This window comes from Lutjanus erythropterus, chromosome 22, assembly GCF_056507025.1.
Source record: "Lutjanus erythropterus isolate fLutEry1 chromosome 22, fLutEry1.hap2, whole genome shotgun sequence".
NCBI classification, from domain to species: Eukaryota; Metazoa; Chordata; class Actinopteri; order Lutjaniformes; family Lutjanidae; genus Lutjanus; species Lutjanus erythropterus.
The window spans coordinates 10,551,971-10,573,532 of record NC_139338.1 but is presented as its reverse complement, the minus strand read 5'-3'; the positions used below and the strand labels follow the sequence as shown (position 1 = coordinate 10,573,532).

The window sequence follows — 21,562 nt, the reverse complement described above, 5'->3', positions numbered from 1 at the left end:
ATATTTTCTATTTATTATTTAGTTTAATGTTTAAGCAGATTTTTTTGTTCCTGTTTCTAGTTTCCTGGTATTATCTTTGAGAGAAGTTCAAGCGCATGTGTGACTGTGCACTTAATTCACACCATCTTACACACCCATATCTGTGTGTGTGTGTGTGTGTGTGCTGCATATATAAGAGGTGTGGTGGCCTTTTTGAGCAGTTCCTCCTGTTTCACCTGCTCTCCTGCAGCGAGGGAGTCGTCAGGCAGCATGACCTCACGGCAATGGATGCTGGCTGTCTGTTTTTCACTGGCCTCAGGTACCTTACATTTATTCATTCAGTTATTTGAATATGAATTAATTATTCTAAGCAGAAAAAAAGTTACCATTGCATTTTAGTAGCATAAAGAGGAAAAAAAAAAAAAAAAAAAAAAAAATATATATATATATATATATATATATATATATATATATATATATATATATTATAATATATTTATTGCTTTTTGTTTCAAAACAATAACTTATTTATAACAATTTCTTATGCTTGTAAGTGGGCTTATGGCACATTAACTTGATAAAGATGCTCACCTACAGAGAAACACAGAGAAAAAGTCACATCACTTTCTTTATCACATTTGGCTGACAGTAGGACGAGTAATGCCCATCAATGTTGTACTGAATGGTGGCATAAAGCAATTTAATAAAAAACTTGATGTACTTGTACTTTACTTAAGTGTTTTCCACTTCATGCTACTTTCTATGTCTACTACATTACAATAAAATGTTTTTACTCCTCTACATTTATTTGACAGCTTTAGTTACTAGTTATTTTATTAATAATAATGCAATAACATAATTAATGTAGCAATTAACATAACTGAACAATTAAATAGAAATTAACAGAATTTAATTTCTTTGATTCTCTATGTAGACTTTGTACAATCTGCCTTTTATTAAAATTTGAGGGGAAATGAGTTGATATGAGACTAGATATAGTTTTGGATATCCTGAGATGTAATAAGTGTTGTCTTTTTGTGTTTTTAAAGGCTGCGTTACACTAAAGTGATGTAATTTTTTGAACTTACCCAATTGTTCTAGCTGTTTTATTATTTGTCTTTACCCACTCAGTCATTTTATCCACATTACTGATTATATATTATTTATCAAAAATCTCATTGTGTTCATATTTTTATGAAAGCCCCAATAGTCATCCCCACAATATTGTTGCAATATTAATAGAGGTATTTGGTCAAAGATATTATGATATTTGATTTTGTCCATATTGCCCAGCCCTGCTTTATATAGTGTTGGATAGTTACATCGCAATGCACCATATTCTACAAGATCATAGCCTAAAAATATTAAGATATTATTATTATTACAAGCCATTTTGTGACAGTTTTATGTTCACAGTCATGACTGATTTAGTTATTGACCAACCCTCAGTCAACAAAAGAGGATTAGCTCAGGAAAATGCCAAGCTGTATTTTACAAATAACGAAAAGTAATTTACAGTTTTCTTATAGTATTCATTTTAGTTTAATCTACTATATTTAAGTGTGTCATGCATCATTAGTTGTTGCATTTGTTAGTAGATTTTTAGCTGATAGTACAGGACTTTAACATGTAATGGAGTATTTAATATCACAGTTTTGGTACTTCTGTTTAAAGAAAGGATCTGAATGCTGCTTACTTCACTGATGTTTAAAATCAATACCACTACATCTATAAAATAATTGTCAGTATTATTATTATTATTAATTATTCATGTTTACCTCCACCTTGATGCTGTATTTGTCTCCTAGTTTTAAGGACAGGGAATTCAGTCGCAACAACAGAAACTCAGAAATGTAAGTATAAGTCACGTCTTATAAAAACTGAAGTAATAGTTGATTATGAGGTTTATTCATTATAAATCTACTGTACTACATGTAAAGAATTAATTGACTTTTTCATAATTGGAGTGATCGTTATGCAGAAGTAAGTCAAAGTTACTAGATTTTATTGTTGAGCTCTGAATGTATTATTAGAAAAATAGTATTGCGGATTACTCCTTTAGCAACATAAACAAATAACAGATTAGATTCTGAGAGTAATATTTTAAACCCTAAATTCAATGCAACAAAATAATTGAATTGATTTGTGGATTCATTTTTGACTTCAGCCATCATCTAATCAGTAAATTGACTTTTGTTGTGATCAGACATTTGCAAGACTTTTGGCAGCGGGGTTGTCCAGCCTTTCAATGGTTCAGGTTTCTACGTGCGGTCCAACTGCCCGTTCACCCTCACCCGCTTCACCCACAACCGGGTGGAGTGCGACATCACCACAAGGCGAGGTGACAGCGGGCTTCTGGCTCAAGTCGAGATCATCATCAACAAAATCAGGACTGTTCTGTACGATGGAAGCATCGTGGTGGAGAAGAAAAGGTTTGGGCTCCTCGTCTATCCCCCCAAGATTATAGTGTGAAAAAATAATATTATTCAGCCACAACACTGAGTGTAAGGAAGTAACAAAGACAAAAGTCATTCACTCAAATGGTATTCATACTCAGCCACACAGCCAGGTGATTGACTTTTTTATGCATTCTTAATGTCATCAATGTTAGTTGATTATTAGCTTTGACTCCAGGATACTGAGCATGATTAATGATTTGTCTCTCCATTCAAGTTAAATTGAAATTGAGTATTATGCAAAGATATTGCATGTTTCAAAGTGACTTTCAGGTTGAGGAAGTGAAAAAAAAAAATTCTGATCTGTCAGAAAATGAGAGAAAAACCTGTTTTACCTCAGGTGGTGCTCTTAAAGAAATAGTTCGGATTATTTGACATGTGGTTGTATGAGGTACTTTTCCATAGTCAGTGTATTATCTGCAGTAGAAGGAAGTTGGCATGCTCCCAGTTTGGAGAACTAGCAGGAGTACTGGTACAGGAAGCTAGGATATGAACTGCTGTGGACAAAGTCAGCAGCAAAAGAAAACTTTAGCTGCTTAAACAAGGCCCACCAAAATAGATCAATATCTGTTTAAATGTACACAATATTTAGAATATTTTCACCACTTTTCTGATGAGAAACCGCCGTCATAAGCTATATATTACTCTCTCCAAAGTCACCAAATTCAAAAAGCCATTTTCTGTGCAGAACAGAGTGAATCAGTTAGTTAGTTTGTGTTATTGTGTTACTTCAGTGGTTGTTTGATTCTTTTTTCAAAATTTTATCAAGATTTAGATTTTTCATTATATACAATAAACACTTTCCACACCGACAAAACAAAGACACATAATCTTAATGTCAAAACAATCCAACTCAAGAACATAAAGGAAAACAAAACAAAACAAGACATACAACACCAATACACATCTAGTTCCTATAAATGCTAATACTGGTTTTGTCCATGGAGTCTGGTTGTTCTGGAGAGAGAGATAATTGGCTTATGTAACAGCAGATTCCCAGTAGAAATATAGCTTATACTTAAACTGATATTGATTGTTTTTAGGTGGCTACAATATGTTTTGCTGCCGACCCTGTCCACAGCACTTCCTCTAAACTATCCCTTTAATTTTGTCTAACAAAGAAAAAAAAAATACAAACAGATTTGAATGCATATTGGGCAAAAAAATCTAAGTAGAAGAAAAACCTTCCTATTTGCATTACTTTGTGAAAATGGGACCTAAATATCTTTCTTTATTTGCTTTCCTTTATTAAAATAATTTTTGCTTATTTGCCTTTAAAACTTGCTCCCTGCATCTGTACTCAGATCTTTGTATGTTTATTTGTTGTCAGTGTTTCCCTTCCATACGATCACACCTATCAGCATATCTTCCACTACGGCATCTACACCAAACTGAGGAGCTCACTGCTTCCTCTGTCTGTCACCTGGCACAGTGTACCTGGAGGAATAGACACTTTGTGGGTGAGAGGACACAGACACTTCATATATGTTGACAGCCTATACTATACATACACAAGAAAACACAAACACACACACATAATGCATCACCCTAAGTTAGGTGTATCATCTACAGCTAGATTTGCACTGTAGAGTACTAACATGTCACTAACACTGACACTTTTCTTTTAAACTTGTTAAGGTGGAGCTGGAACAGGAGCTGAGCACAGAAATGAGCGGACTGTGTGGAAAATTCAACATCCCAAGTATGATGATGAAATGTGGAATGGACTAACTAGTGTGACTGTTGTAGTAGTATGCAATACTTTTATAATGTAGTAGCAGTAGCAGTGATAGTGTTGTTGGTAGCAAAAATAGTAAAACTTGTAGTTATTACAAGCTAGAAAAGAGTTGTACATGTAAAGTCAAGTGAAACCATAAATACAAAATGAATGAAAACTAGGCCTAGAAAAGGATCTGATTTACCTGAATGTGTGTGCATAAAGGGTGATATGACACTGTCATAACCATGAAATGACACCTGTAATGAACAAAACAGGACTGAACACAGCGTATGAGACACACGGAGGCCAGTTTGACGACAGGTAATACAGTACCAAAGTGGTTTCTTTCCGGGTTTGGCTCCTGTCACCTTGGGGCTGAGTCATTTGTGGTTACTTTAGCAACAAGTAACCACAAACTAGCCAAAGGTAGCTAAAATAGGCAGTTATCTGTCCATGAGAAAACTCTGTTAATACCTTTGTACTGTATTTCCTGCTTTATAACTGGCCTTATAACATGTAATTACACCTTAATGAAAGGTACAAATGGCGATACTTTATTGTAGTTGAGGATTATTTATGGCACCATTATAAAATCATTTGAAAGTGTAATAAAACTCCATTACATCTTTATAACAAGGCTAAAACTGACATAATTGAGGAAATGACACATAACAGTCTAATATTCATAAAGACTCTATTATGTTCATGACAGGTGTCATGTCGTGGTTATGACAGCGTCATGTCAGTCTTATGCACCGTCCTTCAACTACAGTGTTACCATGGAAACTTTGCATAGTTTGCTCTGAGAATGTACATTTTTGGTGAAATTAGGTGACAAGCAGCGGTCGATCACAGAGAGCGTGCTTGCAGATGACACATGTCAAACCCGAGATTCTGCCTACCTTGTGAATTCAGTGAGTAAAGTGTTGTTGAGATGATACTGTGCTTTCTAGTCTGATGTTTGCACCGCTGTTCTGTAGTTTCTTTGGGTTATTTATACTCATTGACCTCATAGAAAGGAAAATCCCAGAGAATAAACTAACTGACTCTAGTGGCTGTTTAGTTATAAAGTAATGACATCATATAATTATGTCAGTTTTGAAACACTGAGCCATAAATGTCATACTTTAACATTTTACAGTTACAGTTTACTTACAATATGTCCCAGATGTTTCAGATGTTCAGGTGGTTTCTCTGATGACATTTGCAGGAATGCAGACTGTTCTTTTCTTACACCTTGGATTGTCTACAAGCTACGACGCCTGATTATATACAGCTCTGTGAGGAGAACATTTACAGCTATGAGCAGAACAAATACATCAGCTGTGCTTTCTTCAAAGAGATTGTCCATCACTGTGGAAACAGCAGCTATGTCTGGAACAGGTGGAGATATTTAACCACCTGTGGTAAGTGGTCTTTAAAACTTGATTTAGAGCTCTTCAGATTGGCTTAAATGTATGTTTTACTTATTTCATGATTGATTTGTCTGTGTCTGTGCTTGAAAACAGAGGAACCAAGTTGTCCAGGAGATCTGGTTTATGAAGAACAGGGTGCGGCCTTTGTTCCCAGCTGCTCCAACCCGAACCCCAGATTCTTCAAACAGGATCTTGTGAGCTCCTGTGTCTGCCCAACAGGTAAGCACTGTCTGACTGCATGATTTAGCTCTTCACTTAACTGGATCTGTTGTTTAATTGCTTTGTTCACCCACAAAAACTGAAGAGGAACAAGTTAACAAACTTGTGTTGTAGGGAAGGTGCTTAATGATCGAACAGACGGCTTCCACTGTGTGAGTGTGTCCAGCTGCCCCTGTGTGTTTGCTGGCAAGAGCTACTCAACTGGAGACGTACGCAGCACCAAGTGTCAGTCATGGTAAGTGGACAGAAAAACTGTTTTGGTACTTAAGGAATATCCGTAAATTTAACAAAATTTAAAATAAAATTTAGACAAAGACATTAAAGTGTTTCATCTTATTGATCCCATGTCCCGCCCCTTTTTGCTATTGCAGTTGAGCAAAGTTAGTACCCTGTGGAACCGAAGTTAAGTGTTCTAGGCTCATCTGTGTTGGAAAGGAAGCCAAATTTTTATGATGATTTCAAGATGTTTCTGGGGAATCTGTGCAAGTAATATAGTCACATCTCAATTTAGCTAATAGAAAAATGCTAACCAGCTAGCTAAGGCTTGATTAGCTAGATTTTGCTAATATTAGCTATCAGATATAACCAGCTAGCTAATGACTGATGTAGATTTTCTTTTCAGCATAGACAAACGTAACCCATAGCATATCTAAGTGCAGGAAGCAGGCAAGGAGAAAGTTGGCTAAGGTCCCAAATGGGGTGGGACTTTGGAAGGGTTAATTGTGAATTTCTATTCAGGATCAATAAAATTAACCCATTTAAAATTTTCCAATACATTTTATCTTCATTTCTCTCCACAGTGTGTGTGACAGTGGGAACTGGCGATGCTCAGACAACTTCTGCCCCACCAGATGTCTTATTGAAGGGCAGTTTGTGACAACATTTGATGGCAAACAATATGTCCTCCCTGGTAAATGTACATATGTGGCCTCACAGGTGAGTTTTTCCCCACTACCCCAATATTTAACATTATATGACAACAACCCAATTGTCTTTTTCTGGTATTAAGTGCTCTTTAAATTTTTTTAAGGGATTCAATTGGACAATAACAGTTGAGTTTTCCAAAACGGCAGCGTCTCTGAAAACAGTCATTTTTCAGCTTTTTCAGGTACAAGTAGCCGGTGAAGGTTGAATTAATAAAAATATCACATGCTAAATCAAACAAATGTCAAGTAATAGTAGTGTACAGTCACTAAATATAAATGTGTTTCTTTTTGGATTTGCAGGAAATGTATACATTCTCAAATAACATAGTTAAAATTGGAGAAGAGGAGATCACAGAGCTTCATCAGACTGGTAAAAAATGTGATGTATTGTTGTCATCTATTTTAGGTGTCCTTAATGTGAATATGTATGTCTCATAGCCTATAATCCGAGCAACAATGTCAGAGTTCAAGGCACATTGTTATGATGAAGTAGTATGTCCTAATTGTGTGACACAGAATGTAAGAGTATGTTTAAAAAATAAAGTAAAAGGAAAAAGTAGGAAAATGTAGCTTTGTTTACTCACCCACCCAATCACTTCCTAACCCCTGTCACCTGCCAGACAACGCTCTGGTTTTCTGGCAGTCCTCAATGTACGTCCAGGTCCACACATCCTTTGGTATGAAAATCCAAGTCCAGATGTCTCCTGAAATCCAGCTGTACATCACCCCACCCACAAACTACACTGGCATGATCTCAGGTTAGGATCTCAGTCTACAAACAAGCTTAGAGATTTTAACATTTTCAGTGTGAAATTCTTGGCATGGTGTGTTATTACAGTCAGTCTGTCTTTCAGGTCTTTGTGGCAACAGCAACAGTGACACCACAGATGACTTCACCACCAGCAGCGGCATCATCGAGAACTCACCTCAACCCTTTGCTCAGTCCTGGAGTGTGGATGCATGTGCAGTGAACATACCAGGCACCTGCATCAACAGAGACAATGGTACCAGTTAATGGGTCAAATAAAAGAACATTTTTTTCTTCTTTCTGTACACTGACCTCGTATGAGTGTGCCATGTCAGATTCATGAATGTTGCCAGAAGAATTGCTCATTCATAAAAACTGGTACCAGAGAGAAAAAAGAAGAACTTTATGAGTTCAGACATCAAAGTCCAGCTTTCATAGATCTATAAAGGAAAGTCTATCATTTTAATAGCGTCAGCAGTGAAATTACGGGACCTGTTCAGGAATGGGAAAAATAACAAGTGCCATTAATGTCATGTCACCTGAGCACCTGCTCATACTGTCAGTATGAACCATCACAGCAAGGTGACTGATGACTGCAACATGAGCAGGAGGTCAAGAGAAAGTGTTGATCATGTGGATGAAGAACAGAATACATAGTAATAAAAATAATAGTTGATGTTGCACTGTTGGTTATTGTAACGGAGGATGTTCCCCTGGACAGCGACTTGCATAAGCCTGCATATGAAGATTCAGGCCTTACAGTAATTGCCAGTTTGAATTAATGATTATATCATTAAGCTATATTAACACATTTAAAATTATATTATTATTAAAATTGCAGTCAAACAGGTGTAGAATTGTTTGTGCCTTAGCGAAAATTAAAAATACAAAAAACTGGTGAATGTGGCAGGTTCTCTATTTATCCTCCTGAATTCTGTATATCAGGGATATTTTAAAAAATAAACATGAAAGAAAGATACTTTGCAAATATATTTCACTATCTCAACATGTATTTTTGCAGAAATATTTGCAGATGAAAAGTGTTCTGTGTTGAACAACCCAACTGGGATATTTGCCGAGTGCCACAGTCATATCCCAACCGATCACTACCACACGGTAAAAAAGACTTTCACACTGAACTAAATCCTGTATTAGTTCTTGGCGTTGTCAGCAATCAAGTTTCACTGGCATATCAATGGCAGCTCCTGTTAACGTGAAGCTGATTTTCATTTCCAGGCTTGCATCCAGAGAACATGTAACTGTGGCAGCAGTCTTCAGCAGTGCTTGTGTGTTGCTCTGGGCAGCTATGCCAAAGCCTGCGCTAGTCTGGGCGTTGCAGTCGGGGACTGGAGGGAAGCTACCAACTGCAGTGAGTTCAGCTTTGATAAATGTAAAACTTATTCTGTCTGCGTCCTCCCACTTTATTCATCACAGTCCACTGAATAGAGCCAATGGGATACTGTTCAAAATACTAGCCAGTCCAAAATCAAATCAAATCGAGTCAATATTGCTGCTGACAATTTATGAGATTGTCTTTTTTCACTTTAGTGCTAATGAAAAAATGATGATTAAAAACCTTTCAGAGAGTAAAACATGCTTTTATGAATACATTACAAGTTGAATCAACTACCTTGTACCAACAACAATGGAAATTTAGGTGTATGAGAATGTCACATATTAGTGCTTCTGTTATATTTCATGTTAATCGCAATGTGTCACAGCTGTGAAATGTCAGAAGAACCAAGAATTCTCCTACAACATGCAAGCCTGCAACCACACCTGCCTGTCCCTGGCTGGTCCTGACCCCCGCTGTGGGCTGGATGACGCACCTGTTGAGGGCTGTGGCTGTCTGGAGGGAACTCACCTGAACCAAGGACAAGTCTGTACCCCAAAGGCAGACTGCGGTTGTCACTACTACGGCGGTACGGCGCCACCAGGTTCTATTGTTATAGACGGAAGAAACTGGTGAGTATTTCTAGCCATCTTTCACCTGTGTGGTGTTCTTTCCTGCTGGCTGAAGCTGTTATTCACTATCTGTCCTAACCAAATCTTCCCAGCACTATTGTGATGTGTATGTATACTTCAACAATGTTGTACCTGTAATCAAATATTGTGACTATTGCAGCCTCTGTGAGAATGGAGAACTGCAGTGTTCTAAGGACTGTGGTAAATATACATATATTCTTATACCATATTCATCCTTTATTATGCTTGTTCTGTTGTTAATGTCATTCATTTATTAATAATGAAAATTCACACAGGATGAACTGTCTTAAATGTAATTAACACACTAATATGTATTTATATGTAATTATTGTTTGCATCAGGGTGCAGAAATGGGAAAGTTTGTTTCCATTGCGCCGAGTATCCAGTTAACACAGCTCAGAAAACTTGTGACAGTCTCAGCAAACCAATGGTATGTCAAGAGATTATATGTTTATGTATGTAGCATTCTACTATTCATGTACTGTTATTCATGTGAAAGCAGTAGCAGTAGCTTACCTACCTGTTAGGATTAAAAATATGGGCTATTTCTTATTTTATTTGTGCCAAGAGAACATATTTTGTGGTGATGCAATGATGTTCTTCTTTTGGTGACACAACTGACCTTCCTAAGTCCCATCTAAGCACCATCATCTTTGTCAGCATTAGCTAATGTTAGCAAAATCTGTCGCTTTTACAGGAAAAAGATAAAGTTGATGGCGGTATCAAGCTTTCTCAAATGTTGTTGGAGCACAGAACAAAAAGGGGCGGGACTTAAGAAGGGTCAGTTGGAAGGAGCTGCCTCTGAAATCTGTCATTTAAACCTGTCATTTACTCTTTGTCCACAACAGGTTTCATTTATTGTGATTCTTGAGCTAAAATATTTTGTTTTGGTGCAATTTCCAGAGCGCCAGTAAAACCTGCGATAGTGGCTGTTACTGCCCAGATGGCCAGTATGAGGATCATCGTGGGAACTGTGTTTCTCTAGATAACTGCACCTGTGTGTACAGTGGCAAAGTATTTAGTGCTGGACAGCGTGTCAGGACCAACTGCAAGACATGGTAACACCTGCATTAGTGCTGGTTTCATACTTAATCATTCAAAGGCATGAGGCTAACCAAAGGACTGTATCTTGTAGCACCTGTGGCCAGGGTCAGTGGCACTGCAAAGATGAGCCTTGTCCTGGGAAATGTCAAGTTTATGGAAACGGACACTACCAGACCTTTGACTCCAAATGGTACCGTTTTGATGGACACTGTCAGTACACGCTGGTAGAGGTGAGACCAAACATGAAAGCAGGAATGAAATCCACTGCTCACTTTTCTTTTCTGTCTCAAATACCCTACCATAGCAAATTTTTGACAATATACGCTATTATTGGCAGTATTTTTGATCATGATATATATTTTAACTCTGATCTTTTCCAGGATGACTGTGGAAATAGAAACGGCACCTTCTCTGTCAGAGTGGAGAGTGTACCCTGCTGTGATGAGGCGCTCACCTGCTCTCGCTTAATCATCCTCGACCTACAGGTTAGTGACTCCTTCTGTGATTACAACTTTTCTTCACTAAGACCCTGAGTTACTGTCCACATGTTTGATCTATCTTCATTTTCTTTATTGTACTGTAATATCCATTCTGTTGTCTGAATTGGTTACTTTGGTTACTGAGTTTAATTTGGGGAATTTTTGAAGGGAGCAGACCCATATGTTGCTCACTTAAGTTAAGCACTATAGCATGTACTGGTGACTATGGCCACATCTCACTTGGTAAAAGCCACTTAACCCGTTTGTAGCTTGAAGTATTTGATCAGTAGGATACCGATCAGTTTGTTGTTTTCACTTAGTGTGGTAGAGAATGGTTTGGTTTGAATGGCTGAAATGTCAATTGTAAAATCAGAGCTTTGTCTAGTCTTGATAATGTGATTTGTAGTAGTTGTTAACACTCAGATCAGTCAGTCACCATTAAAGATTAACAGCGTGCTACTGACTGTCACACTGTCATATGTGTGTGGTCTTACCCAGGGCACAGTCACCCTGACACTGAGCGACATGAGGGTGACCAGACGCCACCATACAGACTGGACTCTGCAGGATCACTCACTGTACTCCGTACACACTGTAGGACTCTACATCATAATCTCAGTGCCAAGCAGAGGGATAACTCTGATCTGGGACAAACACACCCGGATCACCATAGAGCTTCACCCACACTGGAGGGTGAGTGAAATCTAGTCACTTCTACATCATTTGTCACGTGACTACGCACTTTTGTCCTCGGTTTGAATGAATAACATGAAAGACTGCTAAACATAAGATTAAAATGTACATTTGAACCTGCATGTTGTACAACTGCTTAATGTCTTCTTGCTTTCTTTCTTAACTGTGTTGGATTTGAAAGTCTGTTTTTGGTAGTATCAGAAAAGACACTATCATTATATTTAAGCATAGATTCATCCTCTCTAAGAATCAACATTTCCTTAAACTTTAAATGTATTTTTTGACATTTTTAACCATCTATCCTGCAGAACCGAGTGTGTGGCCTCTGCGGGAATTTTGACTCCAGTGAGATGAATGACCTGCAGATAAGTGGCTCAGAAGGTAAATTGTTTTTTCTTTTTTCTTTTATGACGCTGTGATTCTTTTGTCATGGTGGTCAAAATTACACCAAAAAAATGTGTTTTTAGTGGTGTCCAGCCCCCTGGCATTTGGCAACAGCTGGAAAGCTGCCACACCCCCCTGCTCTGATGTGACCACTGAGATATTTCCATGTGAACGCAACTCCTACTGCTCAGCCTGGGCCCAGCGGCGCTGTATGATCCTTACAGGAGACACATTCAAAGATTGCCACTTGAAAGTATGCATTTTACAAATTTAGCATTCCACTAACACCAAGGTCAGGGGTTTGATTCCTTTGCAGGTCTTTAATTGCTAAACAGCTTGACATAGAAAGTAAAGAGACTGTCTTGAAGGGATTCGAATAATTAATGAACCAATGACCTAGGAGAGGCCAAGAGTCAACACAAATCATTTATCATCCAAATCTATTATTGACATGAGTAAAGGCTTTCTTCTGGATGTTCCTCAATCCCCAGGTGGATCCAGACCCTTTCTACCATGCCTGTGTGCAAGAGTCCTGCTCCTGTGAGTTTGAAGGGAAGTTCCTGGGCTTCTGTACAGCTGTGGCGGCCTACGCAGAGGCCTGCAGTGAGCAGGATGTGTGTGTGAACTGGAGAACACCTGATTTGTGTCGTAAGTTACGACGCTTTTCCCCCACTAACATTTAGTTACATTTTTTTAGATAGTGAGCAGGGAGGTCACAGTAATGCAGTGTTTTGGAATAACTTTAACCCATAAAGAGATCATAGATTAGATCAGCACCATTCTGTTGATTCTTATTACCAATGCAAAAGATGTATCTTCTCTTGTTAAAGTTTACTTTCTTGCACATATGGCACATGCAGTACATTACAGGAAAAATAATCATGATGTCTAGTGTTTTACATACTTTATACACTTTATATAATGTTATGTACAGTTGTATGTTCAATATTTTTTGTCATTATGCAGAGGACTGACACTATATCAGACATGAATAAAGTAATCAATATAGCCTATATGTAGGCTATATTATTTATCGTATGGGTTATTATCCATGCAATGAAAAGTCTGTAAAAGTTTGCTGTAACTTAGTCTGTAAAAATTTAACCTGTTGTAATTTAACCATAGCGGTCTACTGTGACTACTACAATGAGAAGGGCCAGTGTAGCTGGCACTATGAAGCCTGTGGTGAGATGCTAACCTGCGGTGAAGGCAACTACCTCACTCACAAGTTGGAAGGTAACCAGACTGCATTCAAATATAACAGCTAAATAAGCTAATTGTTAACCATCAGCCAGTAAACAAACCTGGCTTTAGCATAAAATCCTCCCAATTTAGACAATTGACACTTCCGCCCCTTTTAACTCTGTGCTTAAATAACAGCTGTGCAAACATGATACCTCAGTCAACTTTCTCCTTTCCTGTTTCCTGTACTTAGATATGTCATTTGTTAGGCTCGTCTATGTTGAATGCTTACAAAACCATCTGTGTCCATAAAATTAACATGTTTATTCTTGAAAAAGGCTGCTACCCCAGATGTTCACAGGAGGCGCCATACTATGATGAAAATACTGGTGAATGCACCACATTGAGAAACTGCACCTGTTATTATAATGACACAGTCATTCAGCCTGGGACAGTAGTGCTGAAACAGTCTACTGAGTGGTAAGTTGGGCCATACATCATGTAAATACCAGTATGTCTAAATATTTACATTTTCAGGGTAAATATTACATGAAAAATAGTGCAATTTTTTATTTTTTACATTGACAATTGGATATGTCTTGCTCTCTTATATGTCCTTGTCAGTCACTGTGAAAATGGGACCATCAAGTGTTGTAAGTATGAATTATATTCATGTGCCACTCCCTGTTTCATGTCTGCTTCTTAAATGTAGATTACATTAGAGTATAATAGCCTTTATAGAACCTTTTTTCAAAACACCAAAGATAAATTCCAACTGCACTTCAACAGCACCTCCACCCACAACCACACCTGCCACCACTACTACATCAAGCACTCCTCCTACAACTACATCAGCTACTACTGAAAAAACTGAGCTTCCCACCACTACTACACCAACAACTACATCTACTTCAGTTACCACTGAAGCATGGACAACAATGCCCCCCACCACCTCTACACTGATGACGACCATTACCAATGTCTCAACTACTACTGAAACTTGGTCAACTGAACTTTCCACCACTTCTACACCAACAACTACAACTACGTCATCCACAACTGAAACAACTGTGGGTTCCACAACCACTACACCAACAACTACTTCAGCCACCACTGAAACATGGTCAACCATGCCACCCACCACCTCTACACTGATGACAACTATTACCGATGTCTCAACTACTACTGCAACTTGGTCAACTGAGCTTTCCACCACCTCAACTACCACTCCACCAACAACAAATACAACGTCACCTTCGACTGAAACAACTGTGCTTTCCACTACCACTACACCAACAACTACAACTACCTCAGCCACCACTGAAACATGGTCAACAATACCCCCAGCCACTTCTACACCAATGACGACCATTACCAATGTCTCAGCCTCTACTGGAACTTGGTCAACTGAGCCTTCTACCACCTCAGCTACCACTCCACCAACAACAAATACAACGTCACCTTCGACTGAAACAACTGTGCTTTCCACTACCACTACACTAGAAACTACAACTACTTCAGCTACTACCGAAGAGGGGTCAACAACGCCCACCACCACCTCTACCCCAGTGACAGCCATTACTGATGTCTCAGGTACCACTGAAAATTGGTCAACTGTGCTCTCCACTACCTCTACACCAACAACTGCAACTACCTCAGCTACCACTGAAACATCAACACCCCCAACCACTTCTACACCATTGACGACCATTACCAATGTCTCAGCTACTACTGGAAATTGGTCAACTGTTCTTTCCACCACTGTTACACCAAGGACTGAAACTTCAACTACTTCAACTGCCACAGAAACATGGTCAACAACACCCTCCACCACCTCTACATCAATGACGGCCATTACCAATGTCTCTACTACTACTGGAAATCAGTCGATCATGCCTTCTTCCACCTCTACGCCAACAACTACAGCCACTTTGGCTACGACTGAAACCTCAATTAACCCAACAGAAGTGGACACCACCACATCATCCACAACTGGAACGAGTCCCACTCCTTCCATGACAACTGCTACATCAACACAGCTTACAATGATAACAAATAGCACTGAATCTACCAATGTACAGACAACGGCAACAGAGTTACCTACATCTGAATCTCCTAGTACTGTGCTTACTCCATTATACACAAGTCAGATTACTTCAGTCCCCAGTGCCTCAACAGCATGGACAACAGAATCAGAGCCCACAGAGACAACCACTGCTATTGCTTTAACATCAGGTTCAACTGAAGCAACCATCACAGAAGCTTCCACTGAAACATTCAAATCCTCTGCCCAATCAACCATTCAACCTACTACCACCTCAGAGGCAACAACCTCTTATGAAGTGAAGACTGGACCTACGATGATGCCACCTACAACACATATCTCCAGGTCATCCAATGTATTTACCAATGCAACATCTACCCCTGAAGAATCAAGCGCAACAATGACAGGAAAAACATACCGCACTTCAGTAGCCAGCACCCCAACAGCGACTTCATCCACACCTGTCAGTGGAGAGACAACCGAATCACCACCCACATCAGCAAGCACCACACCTCTCTGTGAGTGCTATGCATTTGTTCTGCATATTACTCTGTTTTTCTGATTATTCTAGCAGTCAGTTTCTAAAAGTACACAAACAATGTTTTTGCCTTCTCTGTGTTCACTGTCCTCTGCTGTTGTGTTTATCAAACCAACAGCGTGTAAGTGTAGAGACCTGATGAGGAAAAAAAGCTGGGATTGTGGCGAGATGTGGACAGAGGACTGCTTCGATAAGATTTGCACAAATGGGAAAATAGAGATGACGCCAGTGTCTTGTCCAGAGCCTATAATTCCCGACTGCCCCAGAAATCAGGTCACAAAAGTCTCTGATGGATGCTGTGAGACATGGAAGTGTGACTGTAAGTGAATCCATGTCTGTCTCTGCTACTGCTCTTGTTAGTTCTTATATATTCTTGCCTCTACATATGTATCTCCTTTTTGTTTGCTTAGTCGTGGTATTTTATTTGTATTAAAATAGAATGTGGTGCTCCATATAACAGCATCAAGTAATCTGCCTCCCAATTCTCTTCAATCAGTCCACACTGACATATCTGTCATCATAATGCCACACCAGTGGCTCTGTGGTGCTTCAACCTAGTTGCTAATATCAGAATGTTAACAATAACAACTTTAAAGGAACAGTTCACTCCAAAGTCAAAAATACATGCACTACAATACAATGTCTTTTTCCAGAAATCACAAGCCAGTAACTCAAGGTAATCCACAGACCTTGTCGTGAGCAGTTTCATGTAAGAACATTTTTTTTTCTATCGCCTGCCAACCCTATCATCACACAGAAGGAAGCACGCATCTACTCATGGACAAGAGGCTCATGCTCATGAGGGTGCACAATGTAAACATTTACGGCGCCCTCCTTGGCTGAGGCCATGAGTACATGCACTTTTTCCTTCCACTACAAGAAAATAGTTCCTAGATGAAACTGCTCACAAAACATTGTCTTGCGTAACCGTGACATAATTTCTGATTTTGAATAATAATTTCTGGTGTTGAATTTTTCACAAGTGCTTTGAGCATCACAAGCTGAGTGCCATCTAGTTCCAGTATATTTGAGGGAAGGCAGGCATCTCCATGGCTGAAAATTCAGCAACTCACTCCAAAAAAATATAGATAGATACAGAGCAAGAGGAAAAACATGTATTTTTCTGCTTCCTGCTTTCTGTCCATATCTGCTAAGTCACCACATATACTTTCCAATACTGGTTCTAGGTCGCTGTGAGCTATATGGGGACCCCCACTACATATCTTTCGAAGGTGTAACCTTTGATTTCCTGGAAGACTGCACCTACATACTGGTGGAGGAACGGACGCCACGTTATCATCTGATCATTGCTGTGGACAACTTCTTCTGTGTGCCAGGCCTTGATGGCTCCTGTGCTAAAGGCATCATCATGATATATCAGAATAGTATAGCTACACTCAATATCAATCAACAATTGTTTGCAGTGCAGGTAGGATATAAAATAACTGTTATTTATAACATGTACAATCAGTTTCTGTGAAATGGGATACTTTTATGTGAAAGTATTTAAGGCTACCACACTCTCTTGAAAGAATGATACAGTTGGTTTGATAATGACCTCATCTGCCCCAGGCCACCCTGAACAATGTGACCATTGAGCCACCATATGAAGAGCAAGGGTGGAGGTTTGAGACCACAGGGTACATAGTGTCCATCTACCTCCCAGAGATCCGCTCTTATGTATCCCTCAGTCCATCTTGGACCCTGGTGGTCAGTCTGGCCATGGAGCACTTCTTCAACAACACCCAAGGCCAATGTGGTAGGTAATGGATCAAAGGGGATGTTTTTTGCGGGTGTGGTTAAGTGCATATTTTAGATGTGTGTTTGTATGTGTAGAGTGGATTTTCAGTTTAAAAAATCCACTGTTCAAAAAAAGTCTAAGGGCTCCATTTAGATGATCTATAGTGCATTTTCTATACTGCATGATACAAGTGCACAAGTTAAATGGCGCATAATTGGGTGCAAAGTAAGGTGCAAAGGGATTGAATTTAGTCTGCAAATTAATCAGTGGTGTTTTGGGCGTAACATGATTGAAATCAATCAGAATGTTTTCCCTTTAAAAGCCAGGTACGCCTGCATCTGGCACATTGCTGTTTAAATTATGGGTTCAGCAAGTTTGACAAGCAAACAGGGACACTGAAATAGTTTGTCTGTGATGCAATTTGCTTGTTCACATTTGATCAAAAGATGGCTATGGGTTTTTTGTTTTTGTTTTTTTTCAATTATCCAACTCAGAGAATTTAAGGCTGGGTCTTCAACTTGCCACAAGCACTATATTTTCACTTTATATTTGTTAGAAAGCTTGTTTGAGGTTATAAGCTGGAAGTGGGGGCCAGAGAATGATAAGAACGTGCTGAAAGTGGCTAAAAGGTGTGCATACAGTTTGGTGTTGATACATTTAAGTCTTTTGACACAGTGTTAATGTCACATCGCCAGGTGTTTGTGGTGTTGGATCATGTGTCCGTAAAGGAGGGCAAATTGAGGACGACAGCTGCTGTGAAAAGACGGCCTATGACTGGGTGTACGCTGATCCACTGAAGCCAGCCTGTGCTTCTGCACCAAGGGACGTGCCTTGTCACCCTACAGTAACCACTAGCACACCACCCACCACCACCTGCCCCGCAAGCCAACTGTGTGAACTGCTAGACCACCCGTAAGCTCTACACAGATGGGAAGTGGTGGTAGAATTGGGATTTTTGTTGACAATTGTGTACTACAGTTATAGGTCATAAAAGCAAGGCACAATTCAATACTTTTTCTTTACTTAAAAACTATCTGTGTGACTAATGTAGCCACACAGTAGCAACCCCCATATCACCCCATATATCCTAACTACTAATGCCCTGGAAGTCACCTGTAACACCCTCCAAGCAACCAAATGTAACACTTAAAATAGTTTCCTCTATACCAAGTGTTGTGTTTCTTTAATTTTGATGGTGTACAATAATGTATAACCTTGTCTGTCTGTTGTACATTCCTTACATTTTATCTATTCTGTTTCCAGAGTCTTTTCGAATTGCAGCAACTATGTGAATATGGCCCTTAAAAAGAAGAACTGCAAGTTTGACTCATGCAGGAATGGTCCCTGCCCTTCACTGGAGCAAACTGCTGAGGAATGCAAGATAGTTGGTTTCTGTATTGACTGGAGAAAACTGACTAATGGAAGCTGTGGTATGTACATTTTATCACTTTCCTGTCTATTGTGTATGTATTTGCACACTTGTCTGTATTTTATGGACTTGACTCTCATGGGTTTTTGGTTAAAATGTCAGCTGGTATTTAAATTGATGACTTTGGTGTCCTTGTTCATGTTTCAGTGGTGCCATGTCCAGAAGGATTGGTTAACAAAGAATGTAGCACCAAACAGGATAATTTCTGCTATGGAGGGTTTGTAAAGTTCTTTTTTTTTTTTAAATAACGTACACTTGTGGCATTTGTTTTAAACCAAAAGTGTTTCCCTTGTCAAGATTTTCAACATTTCTATTCCTCCTCTGGTTTGGCTGCACAGAGTGGTTCAAACAGGAGCCTCCCTTGAGAACAACAGTACAGGCTGCTTTTGTCCCGATGGCCTGTTCAGGGCAGGAAATCACTCAAACGTCTGTGTGTCTGAATGTCCCTGTGAGTATAAGGCTGTCACCATGACAATCATTGTTTGAAGTCTTACGTAGTGCAATGATCTTTGATCTACTGGCATTCTTATTACAGTACATGTACACATGAGAGACATCTATTTCTAACATGTTGTCATAAAAAGTGCTAATGTAGAGTTTGTTTTCTCATCCATCAGATTGCAAAGGGCCACTTGGTGAGCCCAAATGGGTAAATATCTTTGTCCCGTTGATGTCAAAATAATAACATCTCTGACTAAAGTCTTGATTTTAAAAACACTTCTATTCCTGTCCTCCAGCCTGGTGAGGTGTGGCAGTCCGGCTGTAACCTCTGCACGTGTAACAACCAGACTCAGAGGGAGGAGTGTTCTCCAAAAACCCCTGAGCCGCCTCCTATCTGTAGCCCCAACGCTGTGTTGGTAAACATGTCTTGCTGTGGTGAACAGATTTGTGGTAAGCACAGTCCCTTCATGATATTTTTACTGTAAAATAATAGTTTCAGTACTTTCCTCACATGCATAAAAAGTTGGCTTTGTGTACTGAGGCACTTTTTACTTCATGTGTTATTTTTCAGTTGAGAAGAATTGCAGTTATAACGGAAGAACATACCAGGTATGTTGTATCAAATCTCATAACAATTTATGTATATGACAAAGAAAGGTGTTTTTTCTCTCTTAGAGGAAAAGTGCATTTTGGTTTGAAATGAATCATTGTACTGCGTAGTGTCTTGTAATGATATTTATCATTGTGTGTGTAGGTGGGAGACAGATGGAAGGATGCCGCTCATCCCTGCATGTCATTCAGTTGCAGCGGAGAAGGTGTTCAGACCGAGACTAGAGTCTGTCCTGCAGAAACCTGTCAGGAGGTACCATAATTGTAATATCTTACAAGCCTCATTCTACATTAAAAGCTCTTGTATTATTGCATTTCCCACCAGATAAACAATTGACCCTTCTGAAGTCTGACCCCTTTGGAACCTAGCTGTGTTAGACTCATCTACAATGAAAAGAAAGACATTTTGAGGATGGTTGAAGCATGTTGCTGGCGGTATAGGCCTAGTCACATCTGAAGTTAGCTCATAAGTAAATAGAACAAGAAGAGCAAATTTGACCTTTAGCTGTTGTGATATATTCACCAGGAGGACCGACTCTGGGACGACGAACACTGTTGCTTTACATGTGAGTTAAGTCAAAATCAACAAAACACTGAAATCAACAAATGGTTTTGTCATATTGACTTTGTTTCGATTTGTAGAATTATACTTCCAACAATTTAACCATTGAAAGATGAATAATTTGGAACTATGGCATTCGAAACTCTTCGATCTTTTGCTCACTCTCATCACGAAGCCTCCCATGTCAATTTCTTGTGGCTGCAGGTAACCAAAACTGTGCTCCCAAGGTGACCGGTATCAACATTACTGTAGGCAACTGTACCACCATCATACAGATGCCTGTGTGTGAGGGCAAGTGTGTGTCTGAGCCCAGGTGAGAAGAAATTTACCTGTTGTAACACAGAAAATGAACACATTTTAAGGTTTTTAGTATTCATACTGTGGACTAAACAAAAGTTGTGTTTATGTTTCTGCTCAGTTTGTGTGAATTTTAGACACTTTCCTGAATTTTAACACATCTCTTTCCCTCTGTCTATTTGCCTCAATCCCTTTCTCTCCTCCCTCCTTTGTCCATTCTCCCTTTCTTCCCTCCTCTCCTCTGCGTCTCGGTTCGCTGCACCAGCGTGGTGTTATACAGCGACCTGCAGGTGGAGCAGAGGTGCAGATGCTGTCAGGAGCGGAGCTCGGAGAGGAGATCAGTGACCCTGCAGTGCTCTGACCTCACTACCAGACAGTACGGCTACAGGCACATCACCAGCTGTGAGTGCAGAGTCTGTGGCATACTGCGCTGAAACAAACTGACAGCACACACTGAGCCAAGAATAAACAAGTTTGTAATAATATTCGGTTTGATTTTCAAGTCAAAATTTAATGTATTTAAATATAATGGACTATTGATCAGAAGCAGATTTATTGCTACATAACAATTACATGCAGAACAATCTAAAGCTGACCTCATTTTTATCATTAAGGAAATTTAAAATTTTAACTTTTTTCACTTCCAGCTGTTCTTATTTTTGTTGATTCA

General features: G+C 39.2%; 1 protein-coding gene across 1 annotated transcript; it reads left to right on the top strand.

Moving 5' to 3' along the window:
• The first annotated feature begins 249 nt into the window (after positions 1-249).
• On the top strand, positions 250-21,562 carry muc5e (mucin 5e). The gene is made up of 44 exons (XM_084711509.1): positions 250-298; positions 2,186-2,411; positions 3,766-3,895; positions 4,074-4,137; positions 4,987-5,069; positions 5,366-5,561; positions 5,664-5,789; positions 5,904-6,024; positions 6,590-6,725; positions 6,820-6,897; positions 7,016-7,085; positions 7,336-7,473; positions 7,570-7,719; positions 8,485-8,579; positions 8,700-8,832; positions 9,185-9,428; positions 9,589-9,629; positions 9,791-9,879; positions 10,353-10,507; positions 10,585-10,723; positions 10,874-10,978; positions 11,471-11,665; positions 11,974-12,046; positions 12,133-12,302; positions 12,541-12,697; positions 13,175-13,285; positions 13,570-13,711; positions 13,856-13,884; positions 14,021-14,680; positions 14,870-15,793; positions 15,932-16,132; positions 17,001-17,242; positions 17,386-17,572; positions 18,250-18,466; positions 18,818-18,984; positions 19,131-19,200; positions 19,322-19,431; positions 19,601-19,632; positions 19,721-19,874; positions 19,996-20,033; positions 20,179-20,286; positions 20,560-20,599; positions 20,800-20,908; positions 21,158-21,562. The coding sequence occupies exons 1-44, from the start codon at positions 250-252 to the stop codon at positions 21,324-21,326; spliced, it is 6,873 nt and encodes a 2,290-aa protein (XP_084567635.1). The 3' UTR covers positions 21,327-21,562.

Coding starts and splice junctions, on each gene's coding strand:
- muc5e (XM_084711509.1), top strand. CDS start 250: ATGACCTCACGGCAATGGATGCTGGCTGTCTGTTTTTCACTGGCCTCA. Junction 7,474..7,569: donor CTACACTGGCATGATCTCAG/GTTAGGATCTCA, acceptor TCTGTCTTTCAG/GTCTTTGTGGCAACAGCAAC. Junction 13,286..13,569: donor CCTCACTCACAAGTTGGAAG/GTAACCAGACTG, acceptor TTCTTGAAAAAG/GCTGCTACCCCAGATGTTCA.